Source organism: Ursus arctos, unplaced genomic scaffold (genome assembly GCF_023065955.2).
Source record: "Ursus arctos isolate Adak ecotype North America unplaced genomic scaffold, UrsArc2.0 scaffold_18, whole genome shotgun sequence".
NCBI classification, from domain to species: Eukaryota; Metazoa; Chordata; class Mammalia; order Carnivora; family Ursidae; genus Ursus; species Ursus arctos.
In genome coordinates this window covers 26,056,764-26,069,935 of record NW_026622852.1, presented here as the reverse complement: position 1 = coordinate 26,069,935, position 13,172 = coordinate 26,056,764, and the positions used below count along the sequence as shown (strand labels likewise).

Genomic DNA, 13,172 nt, shown 5'->3' with positions numbered 1-13,172 from the left:
CTCCTGGCTTTGCTGGCCTTCCAGTGTCTCTGTCCTTGCACTGCCACCTCTTCTCCTGGGAGACAGAGGCGCTTGCTGCTGGCCTGTTCCAGAGCCCGTCCCTCTTCTTATGCAACAGGCTGCACTGGGCGGAAGGGCAGGAGCACCTGGGCCACCATACACCACACCACACACACAACACACACCTCATGCACATACACACTCATGCCACACACATCACACACACACACCAACATACACCTCACCCTCACACCACATACCCCACGCACACTCTTGCACCCACACACTCCACACACACAAGCAAAGTAAGATTGTAGGGGGAGCTCATCCCTTCTCTGGGTCATCCTTCCAGACTTTCCTTAATCCCAGCTACCCATACCCATCTCTCAGCAGATGTTCCTGCTTCGCTGAGAAAACAGACCATCTGGCATGACACGCTCATCTCCCTTCGCCCCCCGACAAGCAAGCACGCAGCATTTACCTGCATCCCCGAACATCCTTCCCAGCAGCATTGCTGCACCCGCATGCCACCATCCAGGCCTGACCCCCCGACCCCTTCCTGAGCTCTGACTCCCAGGCCCATCCTGGGGACGCCTCTGTGGGTCTCTTCCTTGCTGGTGTACTGTTAGTGTCTCCCTCCCCAATCCTCCTTGCTCAACCTCCTTCCCATTCCTAAAAATAATAATCACCTTTCCCTCAGCGCGGTGCCATTCTGGTCAAAATACATCGCTCTTCTTCCCTTCAGATTATCTTCAACTGCAACCTCCCCTTCCCAGCTCCCACTGATTCAACTGCCCTTGCACACCCACAAATGCACGCACACAATACACACATGCGCGTGCACACCACTGTCGGGCCACTCCCTTCACTCCTCTCAAACTGTTCTCACCAAGGTCACCGTCAACCCTCATGTTGCAAAATCCAAGGTCTCTGCTCTGTGCTCACTGTCACCAGCCCCCCTGATGCTTTCAACCAGCTGACTCGTCCTGAGAACCACTTTCTCCCTTGCAAGGTTGCCAGAATAAATATAGGACACCAGTTAAAACAGACTCTCAGATACACAACAAATAATGCTTTAGTATAAGTATGTCCCAAATATTGCATGAGACATACTTATACTAAAAACTTTTTTTTTTGTCTATATGAAATTAAAATAACTAGATGTCCTGCATTTTTACTTGCTAAATCTGGCAACCCTACTCCCTGCTTCTCTGTCCCATGTGCTCCCCACCCTCCTGTCCCTTCTTCAGCTTCTCCTCAGCCCCCTCCTTCTATCAGCCTGCTCCAGGATGCTGGCCTTGCCTACCTTCCCTCCTCAAACTCCCTGATCTCTGGGACAGCTTCTCCCACACCCTCAAGCCCTGCTCCACTCAAGGCTGGCCTTGCCCAGAGTCTCTCTAGCTCCTTTGTAGCAATAGCAGATTGCAATGCTGGCGTGTGTTGTGTGTGTGTGTGTGTGTGTGCGCACGCGTGCTTTGAAAGACTATCTGTCCAGCCCAACAAGCAAGGCTGCCTCTCCGTTGTCTTCATCGTCTATTGCCCAGAAACGCGCTGGCCTGGTGTGGTAAGAAGTCCTTCCCTCGGGAGCTGGCTGTTGTCCAACCTCATCTCCTCCCACTGAACTGCCTACTCCCTGCCCCCGCATGTTCTCTGAATCACTGCTCGTGCTGTTCCCTCTGGAACACTCTCTCCCAAACTCTCCCTGTTGAAGTGCCCTCTTTGCTTCAGGTCTAGCTTGAGGGCCACCTCCTCCCAAGTTTCCCTGGGTCTCCCAGCTCTCCCTCCCCTGAGCACCTGAGTGTGTTAGCTGCAGCCTTGTCCAGGTCACTAAATTGGGAGTTCACCAAGTGCTGGGACCATGTTTGGTTGACTCCCACGTTCCCTGGGCAGAGCCTGGTACACAGTCGGTGCTCAGCCAGTGCATATTGAATAGAGGAGTGAATGACTAAGAGAACAAGTGACAGAATGAATGAGCAAATGCATGAGGAAGGAAGGAAGGCTCAGTGAGTTGATGGATGGATGGATGGAAGGACGGGTGGATGGATGGATGGAGATGGATGGATGGCTAGCTAGATGAGTGGGTGGATGGATGGATGGATGGATGGAAGGACGGGTGGATGGATGGATGGAGATGGATGGATGGCTAGCTAGATGAGTGGGTGGGTGGATGGATGGATGGATGGATGGAAGGACGGGTGGATGGATGGATGGAGATGGATGGATGGCTAGCTAGATGAGTGGGTGGATGGATGGATGGATGGATGGATAGATAAATGGGTGGATTAGCAAGCGAACAAATGAGGAAACCTCAGGGCTTGACAGACTGCCCATTGCCTGAAGAGTGAGGTCAGGCTTCCCATCCTCGCTTTGTTTTCATAGTCATGTGATTTCAGCCTGCAGACCCTCCTTCCACTGACCCAGGAAGGTTGTGCCCATGCAGCACAGGAACGAGCTCTAGCCCTGGGGTCCTGATACTTGGGTCCAGCTGAAAGGCACCTGACCTGGACGAGGGCTGACTGTGTGCTCCCCTCCCAGACCTTGCACTGCTGTCTCTGCCCATCTGGGGCTTCCATGCCCAGGTATTTCGTGTCTAGACATGCTCGCCTACCTCTGATGTCCGGGCACCTCTGAGAACAGGCCCCCGCTGAGTTGTGAGAAAGGCACCACCCAGGACCCCTTCAAGAACGGACTTCAGGGACAGCGTCAGCCACAGAGCTGCTTTGCCGGAGGTCAAACCTTGGGGGACAAGGAATGGGGGTGGGCAGCACTCAGAGACTGAGCAAAGGTAGAAGGCAGGTATTAAGGGCCTGCATTATGATTTGACTTTTTCCTCTATCTAGTCCTGCTTTCTCCTCCTTCCCCTCACAGATGTTGACCCCTATAAACATCTTGTACCCCGAGCTTTGCCTCAGTGTTCATTTGTGGAGAACGCAACCTGCCACAGTTCCCTTCCGTGTATATCTATGAAGGCCCTGTTTGGGGGCTTTCGGGTCCAGAGTAACCAAGACAAGCTCCCAGGAACTCCTGTTCATGGGCTGTGCCTCTCCCTTCCCCATGCTCCCCTGCGCCATCCCTCTCTGCCTGTGTGGCCCCAAGCCTCTCTCTGAGAGTCCTTCCTGTGGCCAAGATGGCCTGTCTAGGTACCGATAGAGGCCAGACCCCTGTCAAGGTCAGTTTTGCCCCCTCAATAGGCAGGTCCTAGGAGAGCTATCCATTCAGGGCTGACTGGAGACATATGAACCGGGAGACCCAGAAGTTTGTACCCTTCAAACTATATTCTAAATACGGCACAGCATTTATTTCCTGGTACAGAAAAAAAACCCAGATTTTCTATTAATAAAAACTGAGCATCTCTTTATTTGTGATGAAAACAAGAGCTTTGTTACATGCTTTCGATGGAACATAACATTTTAACTTATTTGGAATTATCTTTCAGTTCACTATTTTTCTATCATTCCTAAGTGACGCAAGTCACTCACATTGCCTAAGAACAGAAGTGACCTATAAGAATATGTTAATAAAGTTTCATCCAAAATATGTTTCCAAGTCTTCTTTCTGGCTTTCCTGTTAATCAAACAGCTTGTACTTTTCTGTGACTGTTTTTTTTTCCTCTTCTGTTTCCTTTTGTAGTTTTCAACCCTGGTTCTTGAGAGACCTACATAAGGATATACATTTTCAATTATAAAGTAAATCGCTGCTTCCCAAAGAAGCAGCCCCTTGGTTGCAGAATTCCAGGGCTGATTTCAGGCAACCGACAGGTCTCAGGTTTCCGTTCTGTGCGATGTGCCATTGCAAGGAATCAAACGACTTGATCAGAGGGGCTGATAAAAATGTAAAAATGTCCACTCGAGGGCGCTGTTTCTTCTGGTGGCAATAGAACCAGTTTCACGGGCATGCTGGGATAACCTGAGTGAACTAGCTCTCTCTGTTCACAATAAACTCCAGTTATATTGCTGTCCCCTGAGTAACTCAGAAGAGCTGGCCCCGTGCAATCCGACGCTGCCCAGTCACTCACTCTTCAGGCCTCTCCCAGGCCCCATCCTGTGGGCAGGGTCCAGCTGAACGCTCAGGGGGTCAGAGCTGAATTTCACCTGGTCCCAACCCTGCAGATCTCCCAGGATGGCGGGCACAGCAAGCTGGGATGGGATGGGATGGGGAGTTTGCCGAATACAACAGACGGGGAAGGCCAGGAAGGCCAGACTTGGAGGAGTGGGACACCAGGGAAGGCTTGTGGGGGGTGAGTGGGTCTGACCCACCAGCAGAACAAATCCTGAGGGCTGTGAGGCCTCACATGAAGGTCCAGAAGTCCCGGGCACCTGCCGTCGCCGCCGCCGGCTGGGCATGGCGACCCGGCCCCGTGAAGAGAGAAGCCTCCTGGTGAAATGTGGCCACCGTGAAGCTGTGGCCAGGGCCCCCCTGAGGATCTAGGGCCCTCGAGTCACAGCTAAAGCAGCAGAGGAGGCAGGTGATGGCTACGGTGACCAGAAACAGCACCGCCACCACTCCAATCACTGCTGTTTCCATGGCTCTGCGTGGCAGCTGACCTGCTGAGCACCGGGGGTGTGTCTTAGAGCCTTAGCTCCCCATCCGAAACAGGGGGCTCTGGGTGGTAGCAGGCACCCTGCTCTTCCAGCCGCGCTCCTTGTGGGCTCCTAGGCAGATGCTGGTCTGAGGCCCTGGGTCACGGCCCCACTAGGACGTTGGGCACTCCTCATTGCGCCAGTCAGTCCTCAGTTGGGCTCTGTTACTGTTTTCTAAGCCTCTGGCCAGGATCCCAAGAGCCGTGGTCAACTCCACTGGCAGCTTCTGGAAGAAGAGCTGTCCTGAAAGATGTGAGCTCAAGACTCCCTCAACTCGGAGGGGCTGAGAAAGAGGGAGCAGAAGACTTTGCTCAGAGGGAATCTTGCCAACCCGGCCCTCCGGTGACGCCTACCCATCTCAAGAGAGTTTGTCTGCTCAGACAAAAGACAAAATACTCCCCCTCCTGGGGATCCAGGATGAGCCTGGGCTCCTCCCCTGGAAGAACCTTGAGTCGGCCTCTCTGCTGCCTCCTGAGCAACCGGACACGGGCAGGGGGCGGGAACACAGGTGCGGAGGAAGGCAATGCCAGCCCTGGGCAAGGTCAGGTGGGGGCATTGCAGGGTCGCCACAAGGGCCATGGGGCCTTTGGCAGGGGCTGTGGTCCCTTTCACTCGACCTCCTTTTTTCTGCATGGGCCTGGGACAGTGCTGTTTAGAGAGGGCAGGGTATGCTCCTGACAGGGCCTGAACCCCTTCGACGACTTACGACGGGGCTCCTTTGGCAGGCAGGTCCTGTTCCCGAGAAGCCCTCCTCTGCGTGGCCTCCCCCAGCCCTCCGTGCCGCCCGCTCACTCACACCTGTGCCCACACTCACGTGCTATGACCACTTACCCCAGGCTTCCCCAAGCGACCGGGCGGGCTGTACGTGGCGCCATGGTCTCCTGACCTGGGCGCCACCCCACGGGCCAGGGCATGGCGCACTCATCCCGGGGTGCTGCAGCCTTTGTCCTGCTTCGGACAAGGCTCCGAGATGTCTGAGTAGTTGTAAGCACTTCCTGAATTCCTTCCTCCAATTGTGAGTTGGGCCCAGGACCTGCACAGCTGCCTGCCCCCTTGGTGACTGCCCTTACCCCACCCCCACGCACACCCACTCCATTCCAGCCCTGCGCAGTCGGGTTCTCCACTTAGCCGTTCCGGGTGAGGGGTGAGCCGGCCAGGCCGCTGAGTAAGTCCGCCAGAAGGGCTGCACCCTCTCCCTCAGTCACACCTCTTCACAGCTAAGCCCCTGAAACTTATCCCACTTCCAGAAAGGAGGCTTTACCCAAACTATGAGGAATGGAGTGGAGAGAAACAATGCTTCCAGGTACCAGACACAGCCAGGCATTATCTCATAGAATGGCTCCAGCAACCCTGGGAAGTGATCTCGTCTCCATTTTACAGACAAAATGCATATAGTCAGAAGTTAAATGACCTGCCTGTAGCCTACAGCTAATTAGTCATTGTGATAACAAGAGCACCAAATGGCTGAAGGGGGGCCTTCCCTCCTTTCCATCCTAGCTCAGTGCTCTTCCCAGGTACCTCAGGGCCACGGAGCATTCACCTCTTTCTGCAGTTTTACTGATCAGAGTGCAAAGGCCCAGAGAGGACAAAGGGCCAGCCAGAGGTCACGCAGCCTGGGTGCTTTGCAAGTTCTCCAAGGCCCCAGGGAATTTTCTTTAGTACCAGTTTTAGGAAGCTGCTTAAGGGCAGAATGAGACAGTGACTATGTGGGCTACATGAAGCCTGTCAAACTCTCACTCTTCCCTTTTCCAGCATGAGCTCAGGGCTCTTCCTCTGCATGAGCAGCACTGGGCAAGCTGCGCCCATGGCAGGAAGCTGGACACCTCGAATTATTGGTATTAACTGGGGCAACCAGAGCAGAGAGAAGGAAACATGATGAGCCAATCTGCTCTGTGTGGTTTCAGGTTGAATTAACAAAATCAACTCACGGATTCAGAAGGTGAGAGGCACCAGAGGAATCAGGTTTCAACTGAGTTATTTGTTCTCTGACTTCTGGTTGCTGGTTCTTTGTGGATGCAGAGAGTCGGAGGCGGCTTATGGTAGGTGCACACTTTTCAGCAGTTTTAAACTGGAATAAGGGGCGATTGCTCAGCCCTCTTATCTTCTGCTTTGTATCAGTTTCCTTATCGGATCCTGAGATTTGGGGGCCCTTCCTTGATTCATCAGAAAAATAGGACTTCTGGTCCGTTCTCACAGCAGGCATTCAGTATTTGAACGGACGCTGTGTGGCACAATGAGAAGGACCTGGGTTGTGTTGTGAGGACAGGGGCAGCCTGCTCTGAAGGCCCCTTGGGGTTTCACATCGCACGGACAGTCTGCCATGTGGGATGACCAAGACGGCATCTCGAGCCCAGGGCAGAAGGAGCAGCCTCTGATAAAGACGGACGAAGTGCAACTGCCTTGAGCACAGTGCCCATTCAGGCCAGGATCCTCGCCCCTGCCCATCCCCCCACAGCCCTGTCCTGTGACAAGTGGCAGCAGCACTATCAGGCAAGTTGGAAAGATCAAGACACCCATACCTGCTTGCCCATGGCTCAGAGATGTTTGTACTAAGGGTTTTTCCTGGGTATCTTCTCTTCTTCTCAGGATACGCAGCCACTGCCCATGGACCCCAGACCCCGTGGGACTCCCCAAGGTAACTATTACTTAGATACGTATGTGTCTTCCCCTAGCCACCATCGTCAACTGATCAGAAAAAGACTACATCCCACGCTTTCCCTTACATTAGCGAGGGCAAAGACGGTGGCAGACATCCTGGAACAGAAAGGGCAGAGTTCTCCCAGAGACTCCAGGCCACACTGAGGAGAGGCAGGCCAGCCGAGTCTGACATGGGGCTCTGCAGAGAGATGAGGGAGAGCGGACGTCCAAGCCAACAGGCCACACACGTCCATCTGTTAAATGTTTCCCACTTTTCAGACCCCCAACACCGGGTCTGGAGTGGGAACCCAAGCCCCCTCAGCAAGGCCCCAGGAGCTCGGAGGCCTAATCCTCTCGAGGCCCTACTGCTATACTTGGTGTCCCACAAGCCCCAAATTTCTGGCAGTGGTTATTCCAATCGTATTTACTTTTCCAGAGAGCATGAGGTTCTGAGAATTTTTCCTGAGCATCTGTTGTGTTGGCTGGTTCTGTGCTGGGGGCAGGGAGCCCTCATAGCTTCTCAGATCTAGGAGAGCAGGGGCCACTGAATCCTGCCATAAATCTCAGGGGAAGGAGACAATGTAATCATGTTCCAACAGAATACAAAAATACTAATAACAAATTGGAAACCTATAGGAGGGAGCAACAAATTCTTCTTGAGCAAAGACCCAGAGAGGGGAAGGTACAAGGTGTTTCCTGGAGCCAATGATGGAGCAGTGTGGACAGGACAAAAGGAGCAAGGGGCAGGAACCAGATCAGGGGGCTCTGAATAGCAAACTGAAAAGAAGGGACTTTCCCCCTAGGGTGATGAGGTGTTTCGGCAGACCCCTCAGGCCACAGTGCAGAGACACTTCAGAAAGGGAAGGGCTGGAGATGGGCAGAAATCCAGTGGGGGTGGGGGCAAGCTAGGGCAAACATGGGAATGTGGGAGGGGAGGAGGATTTGAAGGACACAGCAGAGATAAAATCAGCAATACATACTGACGACCCATCGCCCACTTTCCCAGCCCAGAAATCTAGTGCGGTTGTCAGTGTGAATTTGGCTCTCTCTCCCCCTCACACACCCCAGCCCTCATGGAGAATCCACGGGGAAATAGAAAAGAAACAGGATGTTCTGTTCCAATGAGTCACCAGGCCCCTGACTTTCTGGCTTATTCTAGAGCCCCTCCCCACCACCTCTCCTGGCCCCCAAGGCTCTCCTCCCTCCACTTCCCACCCAAGCACAGGCTGAAGGCCTCAGAACAAGATTTCCTTCCTCCCTGTGGAATTCTGCCAGCTATTCATGGGATATTTGGAACATGCCTCCAGGCTTTGGCAAGAAGGAGTCTCTGCTATCTATCCCATTTTAGGGAAGAGGAAACTGAGATCCCCAGGAGGCAAGCACTCTCCTAAGGCCACCCAGCACCACCTCCTCCAGTTTAAAGAACCTCTCCACCCCTCTGATATACAGAGACCCCCGTGGGCACGGGGAGCTGGAGACTCAAGGCTTGGATAAGAAACCCTGACCCAGTTACCAAGGAGAGAGTGAATTCAACACAGCCTGCAGAGTGAGGCGTCTGCAGGTCTCAGAGCTCAGTCTGCCCTGGAGATGGGCTAGGAAGAGCACTGGAGGTAGAGCCCTTGGGGGCCAGTCTGGGTGGCCTCATCGCTCTTCTCCCTGAGCCCCTAGACTGTCCTACAGAAGCCCAGAATCCCCCTGGTACACAGAGAGCCAGCTCTGGGCAGGGCTGCATGCAAACCCTGAATCCTCCCTCAGAGCCTGGGTCCCGAACTTTACTTCCCTACTGCCCTGGAGCACCACAGGGCCCGTCCGGGTCCCCCCCCCCCCCCCCCCCGCCCGTGCACAGCCGGCCCTCCAGCACCAGGCAGAAGGAGCCTGCGCCGGGCATTCATTTCTCTGCGGAGAGGAAGGTCCCAGGGCACAGCAGACATGCCTGGCTGCTCCCTCTCCCACCTGAGTTACAATCAAGAGCCTCTTCACAAAAGCTTCTCGGTGGTTATTATTTTCTTGCATCAAGCACAAGCGAATTGCCCTTGCGGCCTCATACTGCCTTCTCCAAATACAAGGGCGGTGCGAGCAGCTCCCAGCTAGCCCCGGGCCAGCGGCCTGCGCACAGTAGTCGGAAGACAGCACTTCAGAGATCGCGGCACGTCTTCGGTGTGTCCACCTGCACCGGTGTTCCCTGGGAGTTACAGTCACGAGGCGGTGTCCATCCCCAAAGGACCCCCCTGCTCTCACCCCGTCACCCTCCAGTGAGTGCAGGGCCACCCCCAGTGGCCCTCGGTTCTCTCCTCATCGTAGCCTGAGGCGTAGTTTGCAGAAGTCCAGCAGGACCCAGGCACAGTACCCGGCGTTTACCACAGAGACGCCCCTCTGCACGGGAGCACGGGGGTCCACGGAGTCCTGGTGACAGCAGGGCAGGCAATCGCCGCCCTTCCCGGGTGTTAGCGGCGGCCACGGTGGGCGTGGTGGTGGGCGTGGCGGTGGGCGTGGTGGTGGTGGGCTTGCTGGTGGGCTTGGTGATGGTGGAGGTGGTGCTGGTGGCCCACATGGTGCGTGTGAGACACGTGGCCAGGATGACGGAAATAGTGAAGGTGTCCCAGGTGGCCCCGGCGCGGGAAGAACCAAGGCTGGGCCCACCGGACTCGGTTTCTCCTCGCTGCAGGCCGGTTCGTCTCCACATCGTGGTCCTGGCGTCCCCGGCACAGGCAGGCGGCCACCAGCAGCAACAGCAGAACGGCCACAGCAGTGCCTATGACCAAGCCCACGAGGCCTAGCATCTGGGAGCTGGACAGTCCTTCCCCTCGGCAGCTCCTTGCTGCTTCCTCCCCTTCAGCAGCCTCTGCTCAGCCCTCACAGTCGCAGGACCTTGTTGTCTCCGTTTCTGCGGGCTGGAGAGCAGCCAGGGAATGTGGGCGCAGCCTCTTTGGGCTGGAGCTGCCTGCCAAGCGCGAGGCCAGGCGACTGTTAACTCTGGGGAAGTCCGTGGGGAGGCTGGGTGTGGACAGAGGAGCTGTCAGGCAGGGCTGTGGAAGGAAGAGCCCTGAGGCTGGGGACAAGAGGTCCAGGGCCCTCCATCTCCGCCACCTGGCCAAGTGACCAGGCCGGCCCCTTCCCCTCCCTGGACTCAGCTCCCTCCACTCTTAGACAGTACAACATAGCGAGTAAGAATGTGGGTTCTGGAACAATACAACTCACTAGCTCTGTGACTGTGCACAAGTTACTTAACTTCTCTGTGCCTCGATTTCCTCATCTGCAAAATGGCCAATAAGAGTACTTTCCCGCATACATAGAGTTTTCTAAGGATTCAAGGAGTTAAGATTTATAATGCACTTAAACCAGTCCCTGACACACATTTGCCATCAATATTATTGTAGTGGAGTGTGGACCGGGGAGATCTCAGCATTTGAGAGTCTCTGGCTCCCTGTCCTTCCACCCGAGTCCTCCAGGACAGGGACAGGCCCTGTGGAATGAATTGTCCTGTATTTCAGGAGCTCAGTGAGGTACCGCAGGCAGATTTCCATCATTAGGGAAGCTGAACCCTGTCTCTAGGTCCTCAGACCCACCCTGTCTGGGTGTTAGCCCACGCTTAGGAGGCTGGAAGGAGGCTGCTGAGCTCAGAGAGGCCAGACCCTGTCACTGCCTCCCGGTTCCCCGTTCAACAGTCTTGACTGGCCATAAATGGCAGGCTTCTGGCTCCATCCCATACCTTCTGCACAGCAGGAGTGACATGCCATTCCTTCCTGGTGAAGAATTTACAGAGCAGGCAGGACCTGAGCACTCAGACTCCCCTGCCCCTCCTAGTCCGAATCTCCTCTGTTCATCCTAAACAAGCACTGTCCATCGGCTTGCATGCCTCAGGGCCAGGCACCCACTCTCTCCCTGGGGAGCCCTTTCTGCTGTGGGCTTGTCAAGCCATCCTCAGAGCCCCTCTGCACCTGCGGGAGATGCCCAGGGGCCATCCACAGCAAGGCCCCCGCCCTTCCTATCCTTCGCTGGTGAGTGCCCATCTCCCTGCCACCTGGAGGAAGGTTTTCAGCAGCCAGCCCCTGTGTCCTTAGGCCAGCCCCTCCCCTCTGACCCTGACCCAGCCCGGTTCCTCCTCTGGAAAAGTGCCAGGGCAAGCAGTGACCTCCAGGGACTTTCCCCCTCAGACCTCAATGAGATGAGCTCTCTCAGGGAGGCCTCAAACCCTTAGTGAAAACCTTCTCTGGATGAAAACGCCAAACATTCCCTTCAACCAAATTGGACCCAGGGGGCAGCAGCTCTAATGAATCCAGGGGCCTCTGCCCTCAGAGGGAAAGCCACTTAAACTTTTAATGATGCCAGAGTGAGAACTCCCTCCTATGGCTTCTGGGGCCCTGGGAGCCCAGCTGTCTTCTCTCAGGGCCTGTTAAGGAGGGAAGTCTGCTGGAAAGAAGAGGAGGAAGGCAAACAGAACTTTCTCCTTCTTCTCTAAGGAGACTCTCACTCCACACCAGCCACAGGATGGGAGCAGGGCCCTGCAAACTGCAGACATGCAGGGCTTCATTCAGCACAAAGGGCCTCTTGGAATCACCCAGCATGCAGGGCTTCATTCAGCACAAAGGGCCTCTTGGAATCACCCAGACCCAGCCTTCACTGAGAGTTAGAGAAACTGAGGCCAGAGAAGGGAAGCAACTTGCTTAAAGTTTGCCAGGTTTGTGGGCTATTCTGTACAGCAGGTAACAAAGACAGCACTATTCCTGGAATGAGGGGGGCATCCAGAGTGAGAGTCTGAAATCAGCTGGGGATCTTCTACAGAGATAACAGGGACAGGGATGGGCAGATGTGGATGACGCTGAACGCCCCACCCTCTCACACACACAGGACGTGACATTTGTTTTCTTAAGTGCAGAGTCACTTCCCATCAGACAGAAGATGGGATTTGATGAGACGCTTTGAGCTTTTGGGGAAAGGTATAGACTTCTGGGACTGCAGAAGCAATTGAGACCTTCTTGGAGGTCTGACTGGACACAAGGGTTTGCAGGACTGATGACTTTAGAGGAATGTGTGGTTGCGTCAGAAAAGCTGTTCTATAGCATTGTGATTGTATTTCTCCCATAGGGTTTGGTCTTCTGCACACTCCACAGGCTGCCTTCCTAGCTGAGGGACTGGAGTTTCATATGCAGCTGATAGGTCAGCCTTTTGGAGTTCCTGTCATTTGGCTTCATGCCCACACTTTCCAAGGCGCACAGACTTATGCATGCACTTACATGCCTGTGTGCCCTTGTAAACTGCTCTGTGGGTAAACGCATGCACCAAAGTGCGCATATACTCATGCACACACGCACGAGTGCATTCAAGCTCCATACAAGCTCACAAACTTGTGCTTATACTAGGTACAAGCAGTGCTTAGCTGTCCCGCGATCCAACCGTTGTTTTCAGTAATTGGTGGCACCACCTAGTGGTGAAACTATAAAAATCAGTTTCATATTCCGACCCGCCAAAAGTTACAGTCTCCTGATCTCTGTTTATAGATCATAATTTGAACCCATGCACTTAACTTCTCTGTTACAAAGTCTGGTCCAGAAAATTTAAGGAATATCTACAAGATATAGTGCAAATGAAACCATATTGATGGATGCATTGACTAAGAAGGGTGTCTCTGGGAGGTAGTGGAGGGTATGTCCCAGCAGAGCCTGGAGGGTATGTCCCAGCAGAGCCTCCCTAAGCCCTATGATAAATAGCCAGGACTAGGAATAAGGGTGAGGTGGGCACCGGCAGGAAACAAGATGAGTGACTTTAGGAACTGCACAAGTGTCTACTCTCAGAGGAAAGGCCAAGACTCAGCCCATCTTTTGTTTTGCACAGAAAAGTAGGGATAAAATGTTCCTAACCTGGGTGCTCATGCCAGCTAGAGAAGGGAGATAGTCCTCCGCCTAACCTTGGGCTGCCTCAGTAAATATTGAAAAGAAGTTGCCCAGAACAGTAGCA

General features: G+C 54.3%; 2 protein-coding genes across 2 annotated transcripts; both read right to left on the bottom strand.

Annotated features, from left to right (window-relative positions):
• Positions 1-3,326: 3,326 nt before the first annotated feature.
• SPAAR (small regulatory polypeptide of amino acid response) lies at positions 3,327-4,524 on the bottom strand. Its single transcript, XM_048223312.2, has one exon. It carries the CDS (start codon positions 4,522-4,524, stop codon positions 4,288-4,290), a length of 237 nt encoding a protein of 78 aa, XP_048079269.1. The 3' UTR covers positions 3,327-4,287.
• Positions 3,327-10,163, bottom strand: HRCT1 (histidine rich carboxyl terminus 1). Its single transcript, XM_026505985.4, has one exon. It carries the CDS (start codon positions 9,995-9,997, stop codon positions 9,662-9,664), a length of 336 nt encoding a protein of 111 aa, XP_026361770.1. The 5' UTR covers positions 9,998-10,163; the 3' UTR covers positions 3,327-9,661.
• Positions 10,164-13,172: the final 3,009 nt, after the last annotated feature.

What these genes read in the sequence shown, in the direction of transcription:
- SPAAR (XM_048223312.2), bottom strand. Translation starts at nt 4,524, where the DNA reads ATGGAAACAGCAGTGATTGGAGTGGTGGCGGTGCTGTTTCTGGTCACC.
- HRCT1 (XM_026505985.4), bottom strand. Translation starts at nt 9,997, where the DNA reads ATGCTAGGCCTCGTGGGCTTGGTCATAGGCACTGCTGTGGCCGTTCTG.